We start from the raw sequence: 27,948 nt of genomic DNA on the forward strand, positions 1-27,948 counted from the left end.
GTTTTCCACCTCTCCTGGGTTCAGGAATGTCCCAAGGGCCCAGCTCAGCGGCCGAAGGCAGGTGGTGCTGTGAGCTGTTAACAAGCCAGGGCAGCAGGACACACGTTGGTGTCTCACCGTGTTGTACCTCAGCTCAGCTCTCCAGGGTCTGTCCTGGGGGAAGCTCTGCCTTTTCCCCAGGATCCACGTTCCAAAGGCTGGCTTGGCTGCTCCCGTTAGCCTGGGAATGCTGCTCTGGTTTGCGGCTCTTTGCTGCGCGGGGCTCACGAAGAAATTGTTCATGGAGCTTTTTCCACTGGAGCTAAAGCTCATAACATATTTCTCGTTGTTCCCTCCGGGATCAGCAGCGGGAGGCTTTGCACGTCTGCTGTGGGGCACTGGCATGGCTTGCACTGGAGCCTGGAGCCACGGCGGGGTGGGGATGCACTGCCCAGAGCCAGCCAGCTTCTGATTCAGTAGGAGAAGTTTAATTATTGAATGGTCTTTCCCTTCAAAGACAGAGATACTTGGTGGCTGTTTGGCTCCAGCCTTGCTCCAGTGTGCAGTTTAACTGAATTTGGGAGGGGTGGTGCCTCCGGCAGCTCTGGGATGGGTCAGTGCTGGATTAACAGCATTGTCTGTGCCTTTGGGAAAGGGCTGATCCCCCAGGACAAGTTTCCAAACACTGGGGACAATATCAGCAGCTTCTCCTCCCAATTAGCTGAAGCTGGGGGGAAAAGGGCTTTGTTATGAGTGCCTTGTAGTTCCAACTTTATCTTCTCCCCATTTCTAATCTCCTAATTAGACTGACCCAGGTGGAAGGGGCACTGTGCTGGGAGGCAGGGAGCAGCCTGTCAGGAGAGATGGGAATTAACAACAGCCAGGATAAAAGTGCTCTGCAATGCCAGCTGAACACCCCCCTTAAATGAGATCACAGTGCTGCTGGACTGGGGCTTCCTTCAGCTCGAGTCCCTATTTATATGATTGTTAGAACAAGTGGGTGTTCCAGAGACTCGTGTTTAGGGTTAAAGGGAGCTTTCTGTCCTAAGCTGGATGGATCCTGCGGGAACTGGGTGGAAATCTGGGCGAAATACTCTCACACAAACCTCGTTGGTGTGTCTGGTCTCCAGTGCTGACTAACACAGGATCATCTGCTAACACAGAAGGAATGTGTTTGTGGAGTGGGGGAAGGATTTCTGCAAGAAACGGTGACTTTGTCGTATTTCTAAGAACAGTATTGAGTTTAAGAGAGAGCAGGGACAGGGGAACACCCCCAGCAGTGTGGTGTCCTCTCTGGAGTTTATGACCAGTCCCAAGAGGTGTAACTGTGTGTTTCCATCTGTCAGGTCGTGTTGACAAGGAAGGGACCGAAGCTGATGAAAAGAAACCCAAGGTAAGCTAAAAAACAAAACCAGGGGTGACACCTGTCCACATTCCTGGCCCCTCTCCTGCCCTCCTGGCCTGCTCTTGTGCCTCTTAGGAAACCTTCCCATTGTGTTCCATTTTTCCATTTGTTTTCAAGAGTGTTTTTATTTTTTCTTCCCTCCCTTGGGTTTGGATGGTGTAATCCATGGGTTCTTTGAGGGTGAGGAAATGGTCCAAATCTAAATCAAACTCATGGCTCATGGGGTTGGGTGGGTGGTTGGAGAAATCATTTTCTCAGCCCAGGACTGGAAAGCAGCAGCTGACCTTGGGGCAGGCTCAAAACTGCACTGAGGACAAGCGTAACTGTGAAAAGAGCAAAACATGCAATTAAAACATTAAATTAAATAATCTAGACCTTGCAGATCATAGAATATCCTGGGTTGGAAGGGATCCACAGGAATCATTAAATCCAGCTCCTGACTTGCACAGGACAACTCCCCAAAAAGATGCTGTGTTGTATTCTGGGTGAGGAACAGAGTTTAATAGTGGGTAAATTCCAGAAGTTTAACAATATCTGTCACACTGGTAGTTTGGAGGAGGTTTAGCTCAGCTGGCCATTATCCTGGTTAGTGCCTGAGTGGGATAATGGACAAGCTGAGGGGAAATTCAGTGGGTGAAGATTTAAAGATGAGGGATAGAATTATTTTCAAACAGTGAAATTGGTTATTTCTCTATGCATTGCCCCGGCAGTCCCAGCCATCACCTACGCCACACCCAGCTCTGTATTGCACCTTCTAATCCTATTTGATGTTGCTGATCCCATTTTCTTTCCTTCCCATGCTGATTTTTTTTGTTTTTGTTCCCATTTTATTTCGTTTCCATGTCCAAGAAATCCTCACCCTGCCCTGCCAAACCCCCCGGCTCCATCCCCCCCCTCCGACACACAGCCCCTCCGAAACCACCCTCCAGCCCTGCCTGTGCCTCCAAGCGAGCCTCTCCTGCGGCAGCCCGGCCTGCCGGTACAGGGACGCAGGAGACAAGAGCCAAGGTAAGGGAGCGGGGTGGGAGAGAGGCCAAGGGCACTACCTGGAGGTGTTCCTGGTCGATGGAGCTTGGCTGAGTCCTTCCCTGTCCCATGGAGAGGGTGGGATGTGCTTCCCCCTCTCCTTCCCGTGGTGAGGCCAGGCTTGGCTGCGATGTTGGTGTTGGGAGGAACCAGCACAGAGAGCACTTGCTGCAGGGTGTGACCTGCTCTCCCCAAGGTGTTCCCAGGTCCCCTCATGCCCTTCCTTGTTTGCAGCTCTGTCTGTGTTTCTGCAGACAGCAGATGAGTTTGAGCTGTGCCAGAGCTGCAGGTGCTGCACAGGGCAGAGAATGCAGCGCGCCCATGGCTAATCCTGCGGGGGGACAGAACCTCGGAGCTTTTTCCCTTTGTGGCATTCAGTCACATAAATACACCCGTGGCGAGGGAAAGCACAGGGAGTGCAGCTCACAGAACCATGGAATCCTGGAATGGTTTGGGTCAGAAACGACCTTAAATCTCATCCAGTCCCTCCCCTGCCTTGGGCAGGGACACCTCCCACTGTCCCAGGCTGCTCCAAGCCGTGTCCAGCCTGGCCTTGGACACTGCCAGGGATGGGGCAGCCACAGCTGCTCTGGGCACCCTGTGCCAGTCACAGATGCTGGGATTAATTTATCTTCTGTACAAAATTTTAGCAGAACAGGGGAAACCAAAGGCTGAAATTTAAAGAACAGAGGTGTGGCTGAAGCAGGTGTGAGCGTGCAGTGAATGGTGCAGCTGAAGCCAGGGGCTCACCTGGGAAAGGTCACAGCTGCTCCAGCAGCCCAGGCCTGGGGGATGGGACAGGAGGTGTGAACGGGCACATTCCAGGTGTGGGGAATCCCAGGGGAGGAGGTGGGAGGGTCTCACGCACTGGTATGCTGTGTCCCCAGGCGAAGACGGGCACGGCACGCACGGGGCAGGCGCAGAGGAACTCCACCAACGCCACCCGCATCCCGGCCAAGACCCCCACGGCCCCCAAGACCCCTCCCAGCTCCGGTAGGTGACGGTGGGAGCGGCGTGCTGGTGTCTGGGTGGTGCTGCTGGGCAGTTCCAGGGGGTTGATGACCAAACTCAGCCCTCTCCTGGGGCTGGGGTGCAGAGCCAGGGGTGACCCCTCTGAATCGAGCCTTTCCAGGTGCTGCTCAATCCCCTCTGTTCATACAGTCACCAGTGTGTAGGAGACGACAGTTGCTTTATCCTGTGGGATTTCCTCAAATTTGGAAGATTTAGGCAGCTCCGTTTTTTTAATCCATCTACTCGTTTTCTCTCTGACAATATTTCACAAAGAGCAGGGGCAAGAGGATCAATTCTTCGATTACAGGAATGGAGATTAGCCCATTATGCTCAGAGAAGAAAACCCCAGAAAGCATCAGGCATTGTGAATTTCCATTAAAGTGGTGCATTTCACTGGATATATACATATATTTCATACTTAACCAGCACTGCATAAAACCTTAAATCAATTAATTTTCCAGCTTTATTATGTTTAAGTATCTTTCTCATTCACTAAACAGGCAGAAAGGAGCAGAAAAAAACACCTCCTGCAGCAGCAAAGACTGAGAAAGGTGATGTTTAAGGGTCTTCTTTTCTTCTTTCATTTCCTTTTCAAACTGGGGACAGTGCTAAGCTGCTCAGCGATCAGCTTTAGTTAATTACAGAAAATAATTTTATGGAAGTGCTTCCAAATTTCTAATAGAAAAGTGGTTCTGAGTGTCTTTTGTCTGTAATTCATCATGCCGTGCTTGGGTGGGGAGTCTTACTGATGATCCAGGCAATGGAGACCATCTTCCTTCTGGGATATTAGGAAATTGCCTTTAAATTGCAGTTTTCCCTTCAAAATGGAGTAGAAGAAAGTGCAGCCACCACCCTCCCCCTGCACTGGGAGTAGTGGGTGGGCTCTGGGACGAGGCAGAGCAGCCCCCACGGGCAGCAGGGAGCAGGGAAGGGTTCTGACCCGTGCTGTCCTGTCTGCAAACCCCAGGTGAGCAGCCAAAGTCTGGAGACAGAAGCGGTTACAGCAGTCCCGGCTCCCCCGGGACTCCAGGCAGCCGTTCCCGCACCCCCTCTCTGCCCACCCCACCAGCCAGGGAGCCCAAGAAGGTGGCAGTGGTTCGCACCCCACCGAAATCTCCCGCCTCTGCCAAGACCCGTGTCCAGCCGTCGGCCGCGCCCATGCCCGACCTGAAAAACGTCAAGTCCAAAATTGGCTCCACCGATAACCTCAAGCACCAGCCTGGAGGTGGCAAGGTAAACACGGACTCTGCTTCCCAGGGGCCTGTCTGTGGGGACAGCGGGTGCTGGGTGCTCCATCCGGGATGGGAAAACCTCCCTGGAGCAGCAGCAGCCCGGCCATGGGCAGGGCTCCAGCCCGACTCTGGTGTATTGGAAAGGCTTTGGGTTGGATGCTTGGCCGGGAGTGCCTTGCCTGGCTTAGTGCAGCTCAGCTGTCCCATGGAGAGCTTGTGGTGTGGGTCTCATGGAGCGGCTGCCAGGGGAGTGACATCCCCTGGTGGTGTCCAGGCAGGGACAGCAGGTTGTGACCTGCAGCTCTGAGGAGTGGCAGGATCAGGGCTGTGTTTCCAAATCCCACACTGTGCCTGGAGCAGTCCTTCCAGCACTGCAGGAGAGGAAAGGATGGTCTGTCTCCTCCTTCTGAGGGTCTCAGGCTCGGACCCCACGTTTTTCCAGACACTGGGATTTTGGATCCAGCTCTGTTGACAAAGGTCTCGGGTTGTGTTGTGCCATCAGGCACTGTCTGGCTGCACGGTGCAGGGTGGCATGGCCAGAGCTGGTGGCGCTTCTTTCAACCGTGTTGCACTCCCAGAAAAGTTGTTTCATGAGCAGCAAAGTGACCTCTGGGCTCCAAGTGCTTGGGAGTGAGGGTCTTGGTTAAATTCCGCAAGCCTGGCAGGGGACACTGCCTGTCCTGGGGTGACAATGCCTGGCTCCAGACTGTGCAGAGCCACAACAAGCGTTCCCTGAGTGCTGCGCATGGCATTTTGTGTGAGCAGGTACCTCAGTGGCTCTGAATGTTCCCCTTTGGCATGGGGGGAGGCTTTGAGCTGGCTCCTCTGCATCCTCTGAAATGGCAGCCTGCTTTTCCATGGCCTTTCCAGGCGTTTTCCACCGTGGCTGGCAATTTACTGGCTTTGTGCCACAATCCAGGGGGGCTCTGGAGCCTGGGCAGGGCTCTTGGTCATGAGACAGCAGCACATGAGCACAGTGTCCTTTTTGGGGGGCTCAGCCCTCCTGCCCACTTAGCACAAGACACAGGTTTTTCTTCCCACCCCCACAAACCCTGTTCTCCAGGGATTTTAGAAGGAACCCTTGTTTACTGGAAAACAGTTAAATTATTTGCTTGTTCTTTTTAATCCAGCTTTTACAGTTTGTTTTTTTTCCCTTTCTGCTTCTCTGTTGTTGTTGTTGTTACTGAAAGAGTAAGAACAGCTGAATTTGGGACAATTCCTTGCTCTTTGCAGGGGAGAATGGCTGGATGCTCTGCTGGGGGTTCTGTAGGACATGAGGCTGCTCTCAGCAGAATGGTTGCAGCTGGAGCAGAAGGGGCTGATCCCACACGTTTGATTTTAGGCTGGTCAGAAATGGGTTTGGAGCCTCCCCTCCGTGGAGATTCCAGACCCCCAGCCCAGGGAAGCAAAGGAATGTGGGGCACACACGCCAGGAGCCAGCCAGGCCCCCTCTCTGCCGGTGTTCCTGCATGGCCTGGGCACTCCTGTTGTCGCTGGATCACCGAGTGCTGCTCTGGCAAAGCCTGGTGTGGCAGAGCTGGGTCCCAATTTGTGGGATTAGTGGATGTGAAGTTGGAAAATCCTGCTGGAAGCACATGCCAGCCGTGATGCTTCTCAGGCTGGAGAGCCAGGGCATAGCAGGGAGCTCTCCTGGCAGCAGCAGGCCGGGATTGGAGTGCTGGGGTGGAGGCGAGGTGCCTGCTCAGCCCTGGGCATGGTGCTGCCCAGGAGTGTCTGTGCCCAGGGATGTGGCACCGCTGGCCGCTCTCACAGGGCTGTGCTTCACACAGGCTCAGACCTGTGGGTTTTTACCTGCATTTACACCTGTGGGGGTTGTAAAGCCACTCCAGGGTGTGTGGGGAAGGAGCAGGGGTTGTCTTCACCCTTGGGCTGTCTGGAAGAGCTGCTCCCATGCCCGAGGTCCCTTCCTACACAACCAGTGGGGAAAACAAGCCCCGAGTGGCACCAGCGTCATTAGCACAGAAATCCGTGTGTGGAGGGAAGGCTTTGGGGCTGGAGGCTGTGGTTAGCAGGGTGAGTGGTTCCCATGGGGCCCCAGCCCTTCCTGGCCTCGCTCCCACTGGGAATGGTGGGAATGTGCCACAGAACTGGGATGGGGCTGCATCCCTGGCCTGGGGCTGCATTCCTGGCAGCCTTGGCTTTCTCTTGGTAGCTGTGGAGGAAGTGTGAGCCCTGTGCAGGGCAGAGCTCGGTGTCCTCTCCCAGTGCTGGACATGCAGCTCCTGCTCCCCAGCCTGGCCAGTGGCACCTGTTTGCCCAAGGCCAGGTGTGCCTGGTCCGGAAGGGGACTGTGGTGCTTGGCATGGGAGCTGGAGCTGGGCATGATTTTTCTGTCAGCTCCACCCCTCCTCCTCCCGCTGGCTCTGCAGGCCGAGTCTCGGAGCCCTGGAGGAGTCTGCGAGCCCTGGTGCCTCTCAGCAGTGCCTTCCTGTGTGTTTGCTGCCCAACGAGTTCCCCGTTCTGTGCAGTGGAAGGAACCAGGCTGAGCTGGCTTTCTGGCTGGTGTTTGTGGCCTGGGACCCAGGGCTGCATCACCACCCAGGCCTGTTCAGTCTCTCTCCATCTTCACTTTCCAGCCCAGGAGCAGACAAATCTGTGCAGCAAGCCAGAGATTCTCCTTTTCACTCCTGGCCCTGGAAGGCAGGTTCCTGGTTTAGGGATATAACACATGGTCAAGCTGCAGATGGTCACGTTGTTTCTCACGCTCTTTTCTGGCTACTAAAGGTGCAGATAATTAATAAGAAGCTGGACTTTAGCAGCGTTCAATCCAAGTGTGGCTCAAAGGATAATATCAAACACATCCCGGGCGGAGGCAGTGTGAGTACCTTCACACTTTCAATGCTCTATAATAGTTCTTTTGATAAGTGGCATGTTGTGTACACTAAACTGCCAATGCTATCTGCAGCGACCCTGCCATCAGATAGCTATTGGTGACGTGCAATGACTCTTTTCTGGCTACCAAAGGTGCAGATAATTAATAAGAAGCTGGACTTTAGCAGCGTTCAATCCAGGTGTGGCTCAAAGGATAATATCAAACACATCCCGGGCGGAGGCAGTGTGAGTACCTTCACACTTTGAATGCACTGTAATAATCCTGATTTTAGTGGCATGTTGTTACACTAATCACCAATGCTATCTGCAGCCACCCTGCTGTCACATAGCCATTGGGGATGTGCTGTCATTTAACCCCATTAACCCAAAGGATGACCCCTAACAAGTCCTGGACATGCCTGACATGGACAGAACTAACTGCCCCGTGTCCAAACCACATCTGTAACAAAACATCCCAGTAACTCCAGGGTTTTGCACTGCCTGGAAGGTGAAAGCCTCCTTGTCTGTGGGATGGGGCCTCTGGCACACAGTGACGCAGGAGATGGGTAGATTTATGAGCAGACCCAGTCCTCGTTGCTTAATGTGCTGCTAAATTGGACATGATCCTGCCCAACATGTGAACCTGCAGGTTCCTGCCCATTCCCATCAGGCAAGTATGATCCATGCAAATACTAAGTTTCTCCTTGCTAACGAATGTGTCCAGCAGCGCCCACGGAGGCTGAGCCTGAAGTACTGTTGAGTTAATTGATTTGAACGCTGGCATTTCCAGCTGTTCCCACATAAATACCAGACTCGGCTTTCAGTTACTGTGCCAGAAACCTGGAGAAACTCCACGGAGGTTGGTGGATTTACAGCTGGAGACAGTTTGGGTCCAGGAAAGACGATGGGCCAAGGAAGGCACATCCCTGACACCCCAGACAGTGTGACTGGGATTTGTGGGTCTGAGATGTTCCCCATGGATTTTCCTTGGACTGTTTTTGATCTCTGTGGATGCCTTCCCTAAGAAACTGAACCTTGCAGAAGGCTTGGCAGGTGAACACAGGGACACAGCTGGGTTTGCAGCCTCTGGCTTAAATTTGGTGTCACTGTGCAGTTATTTCAGAGGAGGCCAGAGGAGCTGCTTTGCAGAGCTCAGACCCCTGTGAAGCAGTTCCATGGTTGTCCCTTTTCCCCACTCTGGGGTCCTGCACTGCCTGGGCTGCCCAGGGTGCGGTGGACCAGGAGTTAGTCCTCCGTGCTGTGGCGGGTGCTGAGCTCATCCCTTCCTCCACGGAGAGCTCACACCGTGGGCGTTGGCAGCTGCAGTGGGTTAAGAATTACCTGGATTTTCGTCTGGGGGTTGTGATCCCTCCCCAGGTCCTGCCAGAACTGAAAACCCCATGACCTCTGCCTGTGGGAGCTCTTGGAGCAAAGCCTGGCAGGGGCAGAGTGGCTGCACAGGCTGTCCCAGGGGCTGGGCTGGGCCCTGGGGCTCCCGTGCGAGAGGGGCAACAAGAGACCCCAGGGCTTTGATGGCCATTGGGACTTGACCCCCCACAACACTGTCAGCAGGGACCCCTGCCCAGTCATCACTGCTTGCAGAGGGAACTGTCCCTCCCTGGGGCTGGTACCTGGATTTTTAAGCCCACTGACCAGGTGATGCCTCAGGTAAAAGTTGGCACTGCTGATGCTGAGGGGTGGGATCCCCAGGTCTCTGGCACTGGTTTCCCAGGCAAACAACTCTGTTCCCCTTTTCCTTTCTTGCTAAAATGGGGAGGATCCTTCTCTGCTCCCCAGTGGGATGGGACGGGATGACAGAGTCCTGTCTGTCAAAAAAGGGACTGGAATGAGAGCAGAAAGCTCCAATTGCTGACTGCTTGCACTGGAAACAGGAGGACTTTCAGTCCCAAGTCTCAGCGGTGCCTGAATTGCTCATAGACCCTTCAGGGTCACAGCTGGGATTAGAGAGGCACCAGCTGCCCTTTTTGGGCATTTCCTACTTTCCAACCAAATCCGGCTCCTCTCCTGCCCGGTGCATTAAATGTGTGATCTTTCCCAGCGCTGTCTCCACGTCTGTGTCCACGGTGTCCCAGACCCTGAGGGGTTGCTTTTCTCCCTCTCTGTCTCCTGTCAAATGTGCCTTTTGGTCTGTGTGAGCATCGGAGACAAGGCAGGTCAGCAGGGCTCTGTGTGTGGGACGGAGCCTCTGCTGCTTTTCCTGGCTCCACGATGGGCTGTGGGCTGTTCCTCAGGGCTGCGACAGTCACAGTCCATCACTGGGGGTGACGGGGCCAGCGTGACAACTGAAGGATGCACCTTCCCCTGGGGCTTTTGGGTCAGCCCCGGGCGCACAGATGGGGAGCAGAGGCTGCGGTGGACCCTTGGTGCTGGTCTGGGGCTGCTGGGAGGAGGCAGCTCCTCTGCACAGGTCCCTGTGGTGCTGGCACATCCTCTGAGGCTGGTGAGAGCGTCGCACCCGCTGTGGTGCTCGGGGAAACACGGAGAGCAGCGGATGCTCCCCGGGAAATCCAGGCTGTCCCCAGAGCCAGAACCAACCTCGAGGTGTTGATGGTCCCATTTCTCCTGCACAGCCCCACTAACTCCAGCAACAGCTGACCCACACCTGGTGTGAGTCCCAAACCAGGGTCCAGGGGAACCTGTGGGGTTCTGGGGATGTTTTTTCCTCCCCTTGTCTCCTGTTCCTGCTGTAGCTGCCGTGTGTGTGCCGTGGTCCGAGGGTCCTCTCCTGGTGTGTAGCTGCTAACGTAGCTCTGCAGAGCCCCTGTTGATGTCCCTGTGTGTGTGTGTCCCGTGTCCCCGGTGTCCGTGCGCAAGAGGCCACCGGCCCCACGCGGTCTGGGGACGGGGGGGATCCGTGGAATTGCTGGAGCCCACGTTCAGAGACATCATGGGCAAAACACATCAAAACAGAGCTTAAATACCATGAAATGCTGTTGTGGTTCAATATTTTATAACTGCCATTTTAATTTCTATGATGTGAACACCAGATATTTAGACTTTGCTTTGCTTTTTTTTTTTTTAACCCTTATTTCCGTTACAGCATTTTTCAGAAATGCATATTTTGGTCACTCTTAAAAGTTCTGTGCACATTGATCATTTCTGTTCTTTCAGTTTTTGTGGACATAAGCTTTATGTTTTACACCAGAAAAGGTATTTATTTTTTATGTTTTCTCTCTGGTATATCTCCTCCTTTTGGATGATGTGTATGCGAATCTTAATTAATTACCACTCCACTTTCTCTCTCACTTGAGCACTTTAAAATTGCCTCTACTCCCCCCTCTGTGGAGAGGTGATCTCGTGCATGCTGACATGTTAAGAGGCTACTGCACACGGGCATTAATGATCTCCCATTTCTGATGACGGTTTCTTTGGTGTCATTAATCCTCCTGGGGTTTGAGCTGTCCTTTCCCTCCAGTCCAGCTCAGGTGCCGCTGTGTGTTGTGCTCCCCCTCTCCACCTGCCCGTGCTGGCCACCAGCTCATCCCCTTTCCCTCTCTCCTATGGACAGGTGCAAATCGTTTACAAACCAGTCGACCTGAGCCATGTGACATCCAAATGTGGTTCCCTGGGCAACATCCATCACAAGCCAGGTACCCCTTGGGCTGTGCTGGCCCTGGGAGCTCACGGCGGGTGTGGAGAGGGGCAGGGGGTGAGGGGAGGCAGTGACTGGAGCATCCCAGTGAGCCCTGGAGTGCTGGGTGCTGTTCCCAGCTCCTGACCCACCTCCCACTCTTCTCTTGCAGGTGGTGGCCAGGTGGAGGTGAAATCTGAGAAACTGGACTTCAAAGATAAGGTGCAGTCGAAAATCGGGTCCCTAGATAACATCAGCCACGTCCCTGGAGGAGGCAATAAAAAGGTGAAGGGGCCTTGGGGACAGGCGTGTCCTGCCGGGGCTGTGAGCGGGAGGGGTCGGGCCTCGGGCAGGGTCCTGCTCGGGGCTCAGGGGAGTTTGCTGAGCAGAGCTGGCACTGCTGCCAGGATGTCTCTGCGTCCCTCCGGGCCTGTGGCCACCCAAATGAGTGCAAGTGTCAGCCTCTCCTGTGGTTTCCTGCTCTTTCTGCTGTCTCTGAAGTTTGTGTCTCAAACCCTTCCCATGACCAAGTGTCGCCATCAAGTCCTGTGCTGTGTTGCTGCTGTGACACAGAGCTGGCAGCTGGGGAGCTGCAGAGGTGTTGGATCCCCAGTGAAAGTGGAGCATTAAAGGCTCAGCTTTATTTAGCACAGGTGACTTTGCAGCAAGCTGGCCCTTCAGAAGGTGATTTCTCCTTCCTGACCGAGGGCTCTGTGAAGGGAGGAGAGTGTTTGGGGGGATTTCAATTGAAAGACAAAAGGCACTCGGGTCAGGGAAACACTGAGCTTGGGCTGAGTTGTTCCCACTGAGGCTTTGATGGTGACTTCAGCGAGCCTTAGTCAAGTAAAACAGCTCCGCAGCCGGGCTTCAAGGCCACCAAGTCCCCAGCAAGCAGGGGGTGAGGACATGAGGTAAGCACAGAGCTGAGACTCCAGCCTGGCGACACGCAGGGTTCAGCTTCCCCAGGGAAAGCAGTTTTTATCTTGCTTGTTTTTCCAGCACTTTTGTCTCAATGGGAGGGGAAGGTTCTGTTTCAGCTCCTGTATTTTGGCACTTTGTTCTTGGCCACGTGTTCTCTGTGCAGCTCCAGCTCTCACCTCCAGCTGGCCTCTGACTGCGGGACCGCTTGACTTCCTTACCCTTCTCTCTGCCACGCATCAGCCTCCCCTGTGCTTCACTGAGCCCTTTGCCATCAGTTTTGTGATTCCAGTGATGGCTCTGTCACATCCTGACACATTCACTGGGCCATAGTTTGAAGGACTTGCCTTTTGCAGGGGAGTTTATCTGCAAGGCTGTGACCCAGCAGTGGCATCACCACCTCAGCCTTCCAGCCTGGTGGCTGCCTGTCCCCTGCCCAAACCCACACCTGGAGGAGGTTGTGGGTGTAACTGAGTCCAGGTGCAGCTCTGCTGTCCCTTTCCCGTGTCCCCAAGTCCCCTCCTTGCTCTGTGACACACAGATGCACGTTTGGACTCACAGTCTACAGCTCCTGAGGCTGAACTCTGGTTCCTGTGCTGGGTCTGCCATGGGGAGCCGAGTGCTCCGTGCTCTGCCCAGGTCCCTGTGCTCTCCCTTGCTGTTCCTGGAGTTTTCCTCCCTGGCTCCAAAGGCAGCCACTCTTCTTTCTATGAGTCAGTGAATGGCCCTGTTTTTCAGATCTTTTTCTCCCCAGTTTTCTATTTCTTTTCTATTTTTTGTCTTTTTCCTTCTGGCTGGCATTTCTTGGATCATGGTTTTTGTTGCTGATGCATTTTTTGCCCCCCACTACCCTGGGTGGGTTTCTTCACCTGTAGAGAGAGAAAGGCAAGGAAGACAAGACGTGGACCCCAAGCCCAGACCCTGCTGGGCTCCAGGCCCTGGTGCTGGAGCCACTCACCCCCACGGAGAGCCAGCCCCCAGCCTTGCACTTGGCTGGGGAGGGCACCTGTAAGTAGCAAACCAGATTCAGTTCACCAGGAGAGGGGTTTGGCTCCTGGGAGCAGCTCCGTGGGCTAAGGGGAAGCTTCGTGTGCCACGTCCCCCCATAATCTCTGCCAGGGGAGTGGGAGCAGCCCAGGTTGTGCCCTCTGCGTTCCGGGACCCGGGACCTCACCTGGGGAGGATTTGGCAGCATCCAGATGCTCCGGTCCTGCTGTCCCCTCTGGTGCTTGGGACGTGCCCAAGGACTGGGGGCACTGGTTCACTGCTCTGAGCTTTCCTCCCACCTCTCAGCGGCCGTGCTCGAGTGGACGCCTGGCAGGTCCCGCCCGTCTCCCCGGCCATGCCCCCCTGACCGCCCTCCTCTCCCTCACAGATTGAGACTCACAAGCTGACCTTCCGCGAGAACGCCAAAGCCAAGACCGACCACGGCGCCGAAATCGTCTACAAGTCCCCCACCATCTCCGGAGATGCCTCCCCGCGCCGCCTTAGCAACGTCTCCTCCACCGGCAGCATCAACCTGGTGGACTCCCCCCAGCTGGCCACGCTAGCCGACGAGGTGTCCGCCTCGCTGGCCAAGCAGGGTTTGTGATCGCGGCACGGCGGCCACCAGGAGAGAAGACAAGGAAAGGAAAGGAAAAAAAAAAAGAAAAGAAACAAAAATAATAATCTGGCCTTCTTCCTCTGTTCCTTTTACAGCTGCTTCCCCGTCCCTAACTGGTTAATGATTTAACCTGCTTTTACTGTTCATTCAGCTCTAGCTCCAGGACTTCAAAATCAGTGACACTATGAGGTACAAAACCTCCTCTCCCCCTGCTCCTCGGAGCGCACAGTCCATCCCCGTCCCCGCGCTCCCCCCCGCTCCTGCCGCGTCCCTCGCTGTCCCAGCCCCGCCCGGGGCCACCCGGGAAGGCGGGGAGGGGGCCCGAGGGGCAGCTACAGCACGGCGCTGTCCCGAGCACCCCACACCAGCACAGGGCAGCGGGTGGCCCTCCTGGGAAGGGGCTGTGACCTTGCCCAGCTCGTGCCCTGCCACTGGCCGGGCTGGCCCACGGGCCGGACGCGTCCTGGGTGCGCAGCCGGGGCTGCGGGGAGATGCCCTCCCTCCCCGCGTTAAATTTGCCTGCTGATTTGGAAGAAACCTTTTGTTTTTATCTCCGAAAGCCGAGATGTGTATGAAGATAACGGCCAGGTACCCCCTAACCCGCTCTCAGCTCCGGCAGCTGGAGTTCAGGCGACGCCGGGTGCCCGCTCCGAGGGGCCCCGGACGGCCGATCCCTGTCCGTGGCTGTGCTGGAACCGCTGAGTGGATGAGTAGAGGCTTTTCCCCATTCCTTTGGCAGCCCCTCGTGTCGTAGAGTAGATTTGTCTGTATATGCTTGGACCGTGCCAGGGTGATTGTTTTCATAAACGAGCATGTGTTTAAAAAATAAATGCTGTAAGTAGTTTTGAGCTGCCCCACGCCGGCTCTGCCGCAGCCCAGCCGGGGGCCCGGGGAGCTCGGCCGGCTCCGGGTTGTGGCCAGCCCGGCACCCAGAGGAGCCCGGTGCCGCATGTCTGCCGGGCGGGGGGCCGGGGCTGCGCCGGGGCTCCCCGGGGCCGGGCACCTCCCAGCGCCCTGGCAGCGTGGATGAGGGGCACTCACAGCTCCAGTGCTGCGATGGCTCCTGGATTTGGGTGCAGCTTGTGACATTTTTGGGTTGTTCTTTTTCTTTCCCTGCAAGGTCAGCTCAGCGATGGCGGAGGTGGCAGCTCCATGGCTCTGCTGTGCCGGTGGCAGCGGTGAGACCCTGGGAGGACGCAGGGGAGGCGGCAGCAGCTCCCCCAGCCCGGGGCCAGCAGCTGCTCCCTGGCACTGACCCCCCTTTCCGGGTGCTCCCCGGGTTTGAGGTGGCAGCGTCTCACCCCTCACACAGCACTGACCACCCCCAGCACCACTCGGAGACAGGAGCCAGTCGAGTTCTTTCTTTGGCTGCTTTTGTTCCTGTGGCTCCCTGGGGAGCACGAGGGGGTCCTGTGGCTGTCCCCGCCTGCCCCTTCCCTCTACAACCAAAGAGGCTGAGATGCCACCAGTGAAGCTCCATGTGTGTCCTCCTGCCCTGTCTCCCCCAGAGGCCCCAGCTGAGCTCTGGGGGTGGAGCTGGGGGTGGGAGGGCAGAGGGGGCCCGGTGGGGCCGCAGACCCTGCAGCGCCAGGCTGTGCCACAGGGAAAGCCGTGCTTTCCCAGCAGGGGCCCAATTCCTGGTCTGACAGGGCTGGGGGGGATCAGGGCCTCTGGTTGTCCTTGGGGTGGTGGCTGGGTGCCACCAAGGCTGTCAGAGCAGCTGTTCCTGGGCAGAGCAGCAATTCCTCCCAGGACAGGACCTGCTCCCATCCTGCGGGGGCTGTGAGCCCACCCGTCACCCCCTGTCCCTCTGTGGGGCTGGGCTGCCACAGGCCTGGCTGTGGATGGGGATGGTTTGGGGGGGGGGGGGGTCCAACCCTTCTCTCTGCAGCCCGAGGAGCTGCTTTACTGCTGGGGAGAGGCTGGTCCAGCACACCACCGTGTCCAGCTTGTCACTCGCTCTGTTCACTTGACTCCATGATTGTAAGACTCTGTGCTCCGCCCCTGACTCTGTAGCGCTGTAGGAGCTGCCGCGGTTTTTGTCCTCTGTAGAACGAGCAAGTGGGAGAACCCTCAAAGCATCACCTTTACCCCTTTAGGGCTGCAGGACAGGGTAGCTAAGCTCACCCATCCTGTGGCACCCCTGTCCCCTCCAAGCAGCCCCTGAGGGACACCAGCACCCAGGGCCAGGACATCCTTCGCTTGCGCCGAGCTCCAGTGAGCAGCCCCTTCCTGCTGTGAGTGTCCTCAGCCCCATCTGCCGTCTCCTCCCAGGGGCTGTGGGGTCCCAGGACAGCCCTTTCCATCCACCATGTCACCCACTGTCCCCTCCAGCAGCCCGAGCCACGTCCCCAGCCCCGACCCTGCATTCAGACCCAGGCCTGAGGGTCCCCGTGAGCAGCCAGACAGCCTGACCCCAGCTTTTCCTTTACTCCACACACATCTTGGGTCTGAAAGGAAGGGGTTAAAGCCGGCACTGATTTAAAAAAAAAAAAAAAAAAAAAAAAAAATCGTATTTCTGCACTCCAAAAGATTCTGCGTGTTAGCGAAGGTCCGGTGCCAGCCTGTGTGGTGTTGGCAGCCCCGTGCCCCCCGCGCTGCGCCAGGGAGGGGAGGGAAGGTTTGATCTCAGTGTATCATTCTAGCTTAGCTTCTGTCTGTGGGTGTCCATAGTGTATCGTGTGTTTAACAACTGGTTTACACTGTTGCCGTAAAAGTGAATTTGGAAATAAAGTCATTACTACGATAATGATACCTGGCACCTCTTTTGCATGGGGGGACACAGGGGTGGGGATCCATCCTCTCCGACAGCCATCCCTCGGGGCCACAAGCTCAGCACAGAGGGGGGTGGGGGAGACCCCACCTGGTGGAGCCAGGAAGGACAGAACAGGCCCTGGATGAGAACCAGCAGCACCCCAGAAATGTAAAATAAACCCCAGCCCTGGGGTCGCTGCTCTTGCTGACAGCAACTGCTGGGAAATGATGTCACAGAGGGAAAAAGAGGCCACTGGAACGCAGGAGGGAAGCAGCTGATCTGAGTACACTGAAGGGCCCCTTCCCTGTCCCAGCCCAGCGTTTCACATTCATCAAATGGAATATTACGTTTTAATTTTTTTTTTAATCTTTTCTTCTTTTTTTTTTTTTTATAAGCACATTTGTGCTTTGCCAACAGAATCAAGACATTAACAAAGATCAGCTTCTCGGAAGAAAAGCATTTCTATATAACAAGGACATTACACAGCTCAAAGCAGGAAAAGAAAATATTTACAAAATACAAGGTGGTTTTTTTTTGTGTGGTTTTTATAATGCTAAAAGGGTTATTCAGAATTTTCAACCTTATAAATAGAAAAGCACTTCTGCAGAGGGGTATGGTAGCGCCGTTGTTTGTTGGGTTTTTGTTTTAAAGAAACAATGATGGATCCTTTAAACTAGAACAGAACCAAAACCACGAGATCATGTTGAAAATTGTGAAAACCCCGACCATGAAGCAGTTCAGCGACTATTTCTTTACGATTACAAAATGGAAAAAAAAAAAAGTCCTTTGTATTTTTTTTTTTTCCTTTTTTTTGGTGATGTGATTATACATAAGACAGGCACAATGCTAGCAACAGGACAGGGACCAGGAGCCACACCGTCGGGACCGGAAAGCGTTACGGATGGGGACGGTGTGCGGGACCCGGGAGTCACTGCGGGTGCGGAACCGGGCGGGAGGGGATGGGGGAGGAACAACAAACTGGGGTTCAAACTCAAATACCTGTCAGGAGGGGGCACCTTGGGCACCCCAGAAATGGAACGGAACCGACACCGGAGCTGGGACGGTGCGGGAGTGGAGCGAAGCTGTGGTGATGCCACGTGGGATCAGGATGACCCTGAACCCCCGGGAGCCGCCTCCTGCCTCCGTCCTTCCCTCTCTGCTCTCCCCTTGTCTGACACAAACCCACCTGCGGGACCCCCCGGCCCTGGCCTGTCCCGGAGCGGCGGCTCCTTGCTCACGGCTCACCCCGACTGCCCAAGCCTACAGCGAGGGCAGAGCTCCAGCACTGGCCACAGCCCAGTCCCAGCTGGAACAGCCTCACCCCAAAGGGCATCCAAGTGCCCCGGGAATTCTGCTCAAAGAGACTCTTCCCCTCCCTGCCCTCGGAACACACCAGGTGTGCACCGGGTGCTTCCCAACTCCCACTCCTCCCAGGCGGAGCTGAGTGTGGAGCAGTCACAAGGTCCCTCCTTTCCTCCTGCTGGGAATGCAGCCACAGCCCTCGGCACAGCCACGGCTCCAAACCAGGGGAGAAGGAAGGGGGAGGCGTCCCTGGGGAAGAGGGGGGATTGGGGAGGGGCAGAATCCCCCCTGGGGACACCTGGAACTACAACCTGGGGCAGGAAAATGCAGGAGGGTGGAAGTGCAGGTGGGCACTCTGCAGGTGAGGACAGCCAGACAGTGAAGGTTGCAATCCCAAGACATCACTTTTCACCACTAATTTCACTCCACTAAAACCTTTCAGGGAGGGGGGGAGTGGGTTAAGAGAAAACGACACCCTTTTGTTGGGAAAAACTATCCCCGAAATCTGCTAGTCAGCTAAATCCTGTGCTCTAGTTTTATACACCTAAAGGGGGGAGGAAAGGGGAGGGGGTCTGGTGGGCTGCTCCCCTCCCGAGGCTTCACTCCGCTGGGAGGAATCTGGGGGCTCATTCATGTGACGAGGAAACATGGAGAAGGAAAAAAAAAAAAGAAAACAAAGAAAAGAAAAAAAAAAAAAAAAAAAAGAAAACAAAAAACAGTTTCTAAACTCCTTAAATTCACTAAAAACTGTGAAAATTCCCGGCAGGATGTTTGAATATCAAACGCAGATTTTGGAAGCTTTAATGCCAAGAGTTAGTTCTGTGTGTTGGTTTGCTCACGTCTCCCCGTGTGTCTCTATCTGTGCGCTGGCCGCAGGACTGCGGAGCAGGAGGAGGAGGAGGAGGAGGAGGAGGAAGAGGAAGAGGAGGAGGAAGAGGAGGAGGAGGGGGGGGCCAGTGGGGTTCGGCTCTTGAGGCTGGCCAGGCTGGGCGAAGCCGAAGTGCCATCGCATTCCCGGGAGGATTTACTGCCCGACGTGCGGCGGGTGCAGCGCGACAACCGGTCCTGGGGGTCGGATTGGTCCTCGCACTCCGTCCGGGGGTCGTAGGAGAGCGGGAAGGTGCGTCGCTCCCAGGGCTGCACAGCCTAGGGGAAGAGAACCGAGTCATGGAAAATGCCTGGAAAAGCTCTCGTGTCCTCGCTCCTCGCACGGATCCGGAGGTCAGAGCTGCTCCTGGTGCAGAACCCCAGCCTCGGGAACAGTGCCCGGAAGCCTCGGCAGATGAGGAGAGGACACGGCAGCTCCACACGGAGCCAACTGCTGGAAACGCTTCCCACTGCCCGTGCGTCCCACCTGGCCCAGCTCCGACGGCACCGCCCACACGCGGGTTCCGAGCTGCCTCCCCACACCAGGGTCACCTGGGGTGCCGCGCCTGCCCCGGCCGCAGCCAGAACCCACCTGCTCGTCCAGGCCGGCCTCGGGCGTGGAGCAACGCGTGTCCTCGCTGGACAGGAGCCGCAGGGAGTCCCGGGACAGGGGGGTCAGGGGGGCACAGAGCAGTTCGGGGCTGATGGGGCTGCGTGGTGAGTGGGTGTGGGACAGCTCCAAGTGGGAGTGGTAGTTGCCCACCTCAGGGGATGCCGGCTGGGGAGTCGAGGGGTTCCCCAGCTGGGGGGTCGTCCGTCCGTCTGTCGATCTGTAGGACCTGAGACAGGAGCAGGTCTGAGAGCCCAGCCATGCTCCCCCACTGCTGCCTGATCCCACCCCAGGATCCTTTTGCCCTGATGGGAACACGAGCAGGGAATGTCACAGCCCAGAGACAAAATCCATCCAGGCCCATCTCTGTCCCTTTTCCACTGTCTGGATGCACCGATGCTGCTCTTCAGCAGCTGGGAGCAGGAGGAAAACAGTGAAACCCTGAGACCTCACATTTCAACCAAGAATTACGGAAGTCTGAGCCTCAACACAGAGTCCAGATAAAAGCCCACAGACTACAAGCAGAGTAACATAACCGAGTTCCCAAATCTGTATGCAACTCTCCAAGAAACAGCAAAACATCCCACTCTCCAGGAGCACTGGAAATTGCAATGGAACAGGGAAGGGCAAATCCCTTCTTGTGCAGGTTTATAATGAGATCAACAGCTCGAAACAGTGGGAAGTTTTAGACACCCACTCACAAAGACAGAAAGGGAACTGAGTGTCCAGTTGACAGCGTCCCTGATCCTGCAGGAATGATGCCATTGCAGCCCCTGTGTCTTCCCCTGGACTCCCAGGCTGGCACAGCATCTCCCACACTTCTGGAGCAGTAGAAGTGCTTGAGAAAGCAGATGGTGCAGAGTTGTCTGCAGCCAAACTGGGCTGTAGCTTCACCCCCACCTAAACAAGACTGTGCCCTGCTCCCACGTGGGCTCCTCAAGCTGGATGGGGCCAAACTTTTCAACACCAGCACCAGCTTTCAACCATTTCTATGAATCACCACCTGCTCCCAGGAGCATCCCAGTGCTGGGAATGGCGAGCAGGGCTGTACCTGCTGCCCCGGCGCTGCGGGGGGACGCTCGTGCTCCAGAGCCACCGCGCCCGCTCCATCTCCTCACACTTCCCGTGCCGAGCAGCGAAGGCCGAATCTGACAAGTCCTCAACCTGCAAAGGGAAGGGCAGAGGGCTTGGTCAGAGCTTTCTGCTATTAAACAACCATCTCTGTACAGTTTTGCCAGCACTAGTTACAGTGAGAATTTTAATGTTTATCACTGAACAGTAGAATGTCCTGAGTTGGAAGGGACCCACAGGCATCATCCAGTCCAACTCCTGGCCCCGCACAGACACCCCAACAGTCCCACCCCTGTGCCTGAGAGCACTGTCCAAACACTCCTGGAGCTCTGGCAGCCCTGTACAGGAACCAACACCAGCTGGTTCCCTGCCTCTGTTCCCTCCACAGACACTGTTCAGTCACCACCAGCCCCATTCTGCATTAACTGGGAAATGAAATCCTTCTTACCTCCTCGTTGTCCTCCTCAGGGTTGGCCTTCAGAGCACTGATGTCAACTTCACGCCAGCTGCAACACAACCACCATGGGCATCACTCAGGGCACAGCCAGAACCAGCTGCCCACGCCCCCCAAACACTGGCTTTTGGGAAAGGGAAATTCCACCCTGCCACGAGGAGCAACACACTTAGGCTCAGTTTAAAGTACCAGACCTCCCTGGTGGTCTGGTAGCACAGCTGATGCTTCCCAAGGGCAGAGGCTGCAGCATTTCCTCCTCTTCCTCCCACAGGCTCCCTCCTGCCTTGCCCCGCTCTGAAATGGGCCAGGGAAGAGCATGGACGACCAGGAGGAAGACAGAGGGAAACTGGGAAGAGGCAGAACTGCAAGGTTAATCCAGCCCAGGCACCACCTGGGAAACCACCGGGGCCTTTGGCTTAGTCTCCTTTTAAGGAGACAACCAGGACTGACTTTAAACTGAGCAGAGGCTGAGCTGGGCAGTTGGCTGTGATGGCCAAGGGACCCTCAGAGAAAATAATCCCTAACTTAGCCAGTCTCCAGCAATGGTATGATCAGTTTTCCAAACTTTCCCTTCTTCCCAAGGAAGAAGCAGAGTGCATCCCTTCCCTGCTGGGGCAGTACCTGGGGGTGAGGATCTCCTTGTACTGCAGCTTCTCCACGCGGGTCGTGGCAGCCACGGACATGGGGATGACGATGTTGTTTATGTCAAAGGAGCTCTCGCCCCTCCTCCTCCTCGGCTGCTGCAACGGGAAGAACCATGTGAGAAAGGGATGTGGGGTTTGGCACATGGCAAAGTCATCAGTGGAAGCCACTGACGGAAAGAGGACAAAATGGCCTTGCCTGACCTACGGACACTTCAGAACCAACATCAATTTGCATCAGACTGGAGTTCCCCTACTGCTTGCTCCAAGTCCTCTTCCCAGCCCAACATCTACTGCCCCAGCAGCAAGGAAACCCAAATCCCAAGGCGTGGCTGCCCGGAGCAAGGATTGGCCCTTTGGCTGGGGAGCACGCACAGACCCGCAGCTGCCTGGGACGCTTGAACACAGGAGCTCCACCCCTGAGCCCAGAGCGTAGAGCCCAGGGCCTGGAATCCTCTTGCTGGGGGAGGGAAACCTCTTCATCTTGCATTTCTGAATGAGCTTGTGAAAACACAGCAGGAAAAGCAGCAAGAGAAAACCACAATGGGTGTGTGAAGCCAAGGAAAGGCCTCCTCGAGGTGCCAGAGCTGCTGATATGAGCTGTCCTCTCCCCCAAAACACCAAGCTCACTCAAGCTGAAACACCACTGGGTTCTTCTGACACCCTGATGTCACAGCTGGTGATGGAACAACTGAATTTCACGGAACCCAGTGGGGACCTGTAACCCCATGGCAACAAGCTTGGAGCAGAGGGTTCAAGGAGTCCTGCTCTGTTGCCCCTGGGTCACATCCAGCTCAGGCTGTGGCCCAAACTACCAAATGGGGTGGCCAGACAGAAGCCAAGTTCTTCACTGGGACACCTGTGAACTCAGCAGAACTGTCTGTCATTGAAAGGCTTCTGCTAGCGTGGGCCTGGGAGGATGATGGTGTCTGGTGGAGGAGCTGTGCCATCGCTCTGTCCCGGAGCACAGTGGGAGGGAGTTTCGGTTCTGCTCACTCACACAGCTCATAAAGGTCCCACATCCTGCCATCCTCAAGCATTTTGGGAGTCTGAGTGTGTCTCAGAAGATGGTCTGAGTTCAGTGACTGCTGGAGCTTGTGTACAGGTGGGAGACCTCCACCACCACTGTTGTGCCCTGGCCCTGTGACCCCAAGCCCACCCACAGACCACCGAGGCCGTGAGGGGAGCTGTCCCAGTGGAAGCAGCACTGCTGGGGCCCAGCTCTTCTCCTGGCAGCCCCACAGAGCTTCAAAACCCAAAATCCGGATGTGGAGCAAAGCCAAGGGACTGCTGGGAATGGGAACATTCACCAGCAGTTGCTGAGCTGATGGCGAACCCGGAACTGCAGCTGCCTGGCGGTGCACAGCCAACACATCCAACACCCACCCAGCAACCCCAGCATGAGCTGAACCAACGGGTCCAGCGTGGCAAGAGGAACACTGAGCACTCCCCAGCCCAAAACCTGCTCAAAAGCTGAGCTCCCATGATGGAGCTGAGCCCAGAACCCCTCCAGAAGGCAGCAGATACTCACGGCGGTGCCAGAGGTGCCCTGGGAAGTGGAGCTGGCAGGAGCGGAGCCCTCGGAGGAGGTGGAGAGCTGCCGAGCTATGGGGCTGTGAGGGGTGGGAGCCACAGCTGCTGACAGGTAGCTCGGGCCACTGACGTCCGTGTGATGCTTCAACACTGCATGGGGAGGGCGGGAGAAAATGAACAACAACTTTAGCAAAAAAACCCCCAGCCCACCCAAGGGGGTGGTGGCGGCGAGGAAAGGACCATGTGCACCAGAAACGGCCAGTGCTGAGGAGCACTTAGCAGGAAAGAGAAGCACCTTCCGAGGGGGCTGCCCTGGGGAAGAAGCAGTTTAGAGCACACGAGGCATTGCTGCGGTGGCGACTCGGCCCAAAGCAGTGCGTGCCCCCTTCTCTGGGGCAGAGAGGCTGAGGATGCAGCAAAGCCCAAGCTCCCCCCGAGACACTGCCCCTGGGGGCCTACCTTCACTCCTCTCAGATGAGCAGTCTCGCAATCGCTTTTTGTCAAAGGCAGGAGGCTGGGCAGAGCGCTCTGGCGCTCTCTCGGCCTTGGACACGGCCGAAAAATCGTCTAAAGGCGGCCTGTGTGCCTTGTCTGCTTGGGCTTTTTGATGGGAGCGCTCTGAGGAGGGGAACAGAGAAAGAGCTATGAAATGCCTGCTTTCACCTCTCTTTCTGCTGGCACAGGAGGCTTGGGCAGAGTTTTCCAGCTCCACAAATTCTCCACACCATGGGGGTGCTGGGGAGGTGTGCTCAGACCTGTGGCACTGCTGTGGGCATGGCTGACACCGAGCACGAGAAGGTCCTACAAACCTGAGCTGCACCTGCACACACCTCACCTGCAGCCCTGTCATAGCCCTGCCTCACCCCTGGGAGTGGGACTCGAAGGGCATCCTCCTCCTCCTGCTCCTGCTCCTGCTCCTCTCTGACTGACCCGGGCAGGGGCAGCACTTACTGGCCGCGGTGAAGAAGGAGTTGACCAGCTTGTGGCGGTCCTTGCGCGCGGGGTCAGCCAGGCTGGGGGGCACGGGGGCTCTGTGCTTCAGCGACAGCTTTTTGGGAGGTTTAGTTTTCTCGAAGGGTTTGTTCTGCCACTGGGATTTCAACATGCTCTGGAAGTGCAGGCTTGTCGGCACATCTGCAAGGGATACAGAACATGGAATCCACATCAATCATGTAACAAAGAGCTGTGGTCCCATCACCCTGTCCCAGTATTTCCCTCCCAATTTCAGGGACTGGAAAGCCCCAGTGGATCCAGGCAGGCAAACAGGATGGAGCTGGCAGAGCAGGGGCTGGAGCTTGTGGGGACTTGGCTCCCTGGAGAAAGCAAGGACAGCTGCACTCCAAGTACTTTGATGGTTCAAGCTCTAACCCAATCCCTTGCCAAGGAAGGGCTGCCACAGGGTGATGGCAGTTCTTTGGCCATCACTGCCGGTTTGCGGGGACATGTCCCAAAAAGCACGAGAAAAGCAGAGAGGGGCCAGGCCAGTCCTTTAGGGATGCTGCCAGCCACTAGAGTGGTCAGACTTTGGGAAAATGGCCTCTGCTCTCTGTTCATCTTTTGCTTTCTCCTCCCAATTCACATACCATCTGTGGAAGGAGGGGACAGGTTGAAAGGAGGGGGAGAACGCCAAGACAAAACGCTGGCAGGAGAAAATGAGTTCTTTGCTGGTTTGGCATTGCCCTGCTGGCAGCAGAGTCCGTGCAGCAAGTGACACCATCCCTCCTCCTCCTGCTCCTCGGGAAGCAGTGCAGGGCTCCCAGGGACCAGCAGATGGCAACCACAGTGAGCCCAGCGTTCATCCTCCCTCCAAGGTTATTACATCATCCAAAAACTCCCAGCGAGAAATCAAACCAACCAGAAAAAAATCCCAGAAAAACCCCACACCACCCTGAAAGGAAGGGGACAAAAGGGGACAAAGCGCTGGCAGGGCACAAGTGCAGGGGTTAAAGGCCTTGCTGGCTGTGTCCTGCTTGCCAGGAGAATAAGTGAATAAATGATCTTTTCCTCCTGCAGTGCCTGGCAGTTTTGCCCTTGGCAAACTGCTCCGGAGATCCCGGCTGGCACCGAGAGCCCGGAGAGGCTGGCTCAAAGTGAAAGTCAGCACATGCTCACAGCTCCATCCACCAGGAATCCTCACTGAGCCCCTGCACAGCCACAGCCCCGCAGCATCCTGGATTAATGCTCACAGGCATGGAGACACCTCAGTGCACACCAACAGCACCAGGCACAGCAATTTCCCCACCTGAACAGCTTACCTGGCTTTCCTCTGGGATAGGAATCACCCCCATCCCAAAAATCAACCCTTGTGAACTGCATTAAGCATTACTGAATAAATAAAGTTCACCAGGAGGGGAAAATGGCTCTTTCTGTACAGATGTTTTAAGCTTTACACCAATTAAGTATTAAACTCCAAGTTTTTTAATCTCATACAGCCAGAAAGGATCTTCTACCCTGTGAGCTGGCTGCAGGGGGCCTAAAAATGGGAAGAATGTGGGGTAATTTTCCTGGTGCCTCTGCTGCAATAGCACCCAACAGGTTGTCTCCCCACCTCCCAGGATATTTGATTTAGCACTACAGACACAGGATCACAAGTGCTGTGAAATCAGGAAAGAAATTCCTGCTTCAGGAGTTCATTAAGTTCCTTGAGCACTCCTGATCAGAGCTGTCTTTGGGAGGGGAGGGATCTAGCTAAAAATAGTGCCAATTTACTATTTTAGTCTAGTTTAAATATAGTGCTAACGAAAGAGGCCACATTAATTGCTCCCAGACACTCCCTGCATTTCCTACTGTCACATGAAGTTTGTGAAAAGCTGGAATTTAAACCCAAGCACACACATTAGCCCAGTGACTTATCCTGGACCAACCACTTGACACCCCCATGGGAAGCAGAGACACACACCTTCCTCCCAGCATGAAAATCCCAGAATGGCTTGGGCAGGGACACCTTCCACTATCCCAGGTTGCTCCAACCCCTGTCCAGCCTGGCCTTGGACACTTCCAGGGATGGGGCAGCCATAATTTTACACCTCAGGCAGCCACAAACTCCCACCAAAGGAAGGAACCACTACGATCCATGCACTGCCCAACTCTCCCGACAAAAGTACCAGTTCAAGAAGATTCTGGAAATTACTTTTCCCTTGGGAAAAGTCCCTACACATGAAATCTGTGAATACCCCACAGTCAGGGTTGGTTAATTATTCCTCTTAATGATGATTAACCCTGAAGCTGTAATACAGGAAATTGAGTGTCCTAACGGGAACATCCCTTCTTGCTGTGCCCACCGAACCATGGAAGATCGTTTACAATTCCTCACAAGGTCAAAAGGATTTCCTGTGACAAACCAATCCACAAATCATTTTATACAGATGGACAAACATTTCTCAAGTGGTTTAGAACCCCAAAGACCCCAGAGCCAGGTCCCAGGAAGGACTCCCAGGCACTGCTTGGCTTCCCCATTGTGAGTGAGGCTCCAGGTCGAGATTCCCAAAACACAGCAGAGCCCAGGTATAACACTTTCCCAGACCTTCCTGCTCCAGTCAATGCTCTAATCCCAAAAACACCTGCAGACGGACAAGTTTGGTTGTACCCAAGCAGATCTGCACCTCCCCTGGAAGCCCGGGGCACCTCCAAGCATCCCCTGTAACCAGCCAGGACCCAGCGGGACCCGCGGGGGCTGCACTCACCATCCGGGAATGACAGGACAGGATGGATGCAGGAGTCCAGCTGGGAGAGGCGCTCCAGCAGAGGGGCATCGTACTGGATCTCCAGAGTGGTGGAGCTGCGGGTGCCACACAGGGCACAGGAGGGGTTCACGTCACAGCTGCAGCGCGCCAGGCTGGCTCGGTGGGCCTGCAGAGGGACACGGGGCAACAGCGCACGTCAGCGAGCCCAAGGACTCTCCTCACACATTCCTCTGACAGCTCATGAAAAACATCCTAGTGCTGTTGTTTTAACATTACTTGTACATATATATAAAAATACATATTCTATATGCATACAAAATACATTAAAAGACACCTGTATTTTATATATTATAGTTACATTTTATCATTAATAAATATATAATAAATTCATTTTATTTCTGTGTATTTATTATCTGGAATAGTTGTTATGTGACATTTATATTGTTATAAAATTGTAATTATTATGTATATGTATAGCATACTCAATAATATTATTATATATTCTATATAATTATTATACATATACATACACACACACACACACCCCCCCCCGTTTTTTTTCTATACCTTATACAGAACCTGTTAATTTAGTCCGGCCTCACGAGAGGATGCTTTCACTTTGCATAAACACAACTGAAAACTACGACTTACTAGCACAGACAGTTTAACAGCTCCTAAATTTGACTAAAAGTGTTTAATTTTATCTAGGTTGAAACCTCATTTATAAAAACCATGAGGCAGCACAATTCCACTGTCAGAGAAGGGGGAAAGAAGCCATTTATAGTTCCAATGGGTCAGAGCCATCATTATATGCCAGGAGCTGACACTTCCAGGGACATCTACAGAGTGACAAAGGTGGTTCTCAGCCTTGTTCCTTAATCCAGGACAGAGTCTCAATTCACAGATTTATAGCCTTGATACAGATTTCATTTGTGTGAAACCACTGCAGGCAGACACCCAACTGGACGTAAATCCCATGCAGAGAAAACAACCCCGATTCCCCACCAAAATGGAAGAATGGATCCAACTGGATCCTGCAGAAGCCTGTTCTGAGTCAGAATTATTCAATTAATTTCCATGAATGACTTGAAGGATGGGAGAGCATGTCCACAGCAAGTAACACTACACTGGGAAGGGCTGCTTGAAAGAAAGAGCTGGAAACCCACTCCTGGTTATAGGTTAAGAGAAATTATCTAAAATAAATCAAATATAATTCACTGAGGGCAAATGCAAGAAGCAAATGCAGTGCCCAGAGAAGAGGAGGAAGAGGTAACTGAGCAGTTACTTTGCTGCCTCAGGAAGTCCTGCCCAGAGGATGTGGAGGTTGTGATGGATCCAAAAATGAGCATGAATCAGCAGTGCTGAACCACTGCTGGGAATTAATTAATTAATAAAAAATAATAAAAATTAAGCCCACGGGGCTTTCTAACCAGG

At 54.8% G+C, this 27,948-nt stretch overlaps 2 protein-coding genes across 29 annotated transcripts in view; one reads left to right on the top strand and one right to left on the bottom strand.

The window, feature by feature from the left end:
* The window catches only part of LOC125333542 (microtubule-associated protein tau-like), a 43,188-nt gene extending 26,838 nt beyond the window's left edge, over positions 1 to 16,350 (top strand). For 6 of the 25 annotated variants that reach the window (XM_048319504.1, XM_048319548.1, XM_048319485.1 and 3 more), the window contains 10 exons: positions 1,326 to 1,372; positions 2,234 to 2,392; positions 3,298 to 3,403; positions 3,922 to 3,972; positions 4,389 to 4,654; positions 7,399 to 7,491; positions 7,639 to 7,731; positions 11,015 to 11,096; positions 11,250 to 11,362; positions 13,371 to 16,350. In XM_048319504.1, coding sequence (XP_048175461.1) covers positions 1,326 to 1,372; positions 2,234 to 2,392; positions 3,298 to 3,403; positions 3,922 to 3,972; positions 4,389 to 4,654; positions 7,399 to 7,491; positions 7,639 to 7,731; positions 11,015 to 11,096; positions 11,250 to 11,362; positions 13,371 to 13,586 — 1,226 coding nt within the window. In that variant the 3' untranslated portion in view covers positions 13,587 to 16,350. Of the gene's footprint in view, positions 1 to 1,325; positions 1,373 to 2,233; positions 2,393 to 3,297; positions 3,404 to 3,921; positions 3,973 to 4,388; positions 4,655 to 7,398; positions 7,492 to 7,638; positions 7,732 to 11,014; positions 11,097 to 11,249; positions 11,363 to 12,870; positions 13,004 to 13,370 lie in introns of all 25 variants that reach the window. The other 19 variants (XM_048319529.1, XM_048319640.1, XM_048319647.1 and 16 more) reach the window with 10 other exon arrangements.
* A 346-nt stretch (positions 16,351 to 16,696) lies between these two features.
* KANSL1 (KAT8 regulatory NSL complex subunit 1) overlaps positions 16,697 to 27,948 on the bottom strand; it is an 81,224-nt gene continuing 69,972 nt past the window's right edge. For 2 of the 4 annotated variants that reach the window (XM_048319350.1, XM_048319357.1), the window contains exons 7-15: positions 26,515 to 26,680; positions 23,783 to 23,965; positions 23,291 to 23,449; positions 22,830 to 22,981; positions 21,279 to 21,397; positions 20,652 to 20,709; positions 20,184 to 20,296; positions 19,115 to 19,361; positions 16,697 to 18,801 (exon numbers count right to left, since the gene is read on the bottom strand). In XM_048319350.1, coding sequence (XP_048175307.1) covers positions 18,511 to 18,801; positions 19,115 to 19,361; positions 20,184 to 20,296; positions 20,652 to 20,709; positions 21,279 to 21,397; positions 22,830 to 22,981; positions 23,291 to 23,449; positions 23,783 to 23,965; positions 26,515 to 26,680 — 1,488 coding nt within the window. In that variant the 3' untranslated portion in view covers positions 16,697 to 18,510. The remainder of the gene's footprint in view (positions 18,802 to 19,114; positions 19,362 to 20,183; positions 20,297 to 20,651; positions 20,710 to 21,278; positions 21,398 to 22,829; positions 22,982 to 23,290; positions 23,450 to 23,782; positions 23,966 to 26,514; positions 26,681 to 27,948) is intronic. The other 2 variants (XM_048319362.1, XM_048319371.1) reach the window with 2 other exon arrangements.

The sequence above is a fragment of the Corvus hawaiiensis genome, chromosome 1, assembly GCF_020740725.1.
Source record: "Corvus hawaiiensis isolate bCorHaw1 chromosome 1, bCorHaw1.pri.cur, whole genome shotgun sequence".
NCBI classification, from domain to species: domain Eukaryota; kingdom Metazoa; phylum Chordata; class Aves; order Passeriformes; family Corvidae; genus Corvus; species Corvus hawaiiensis.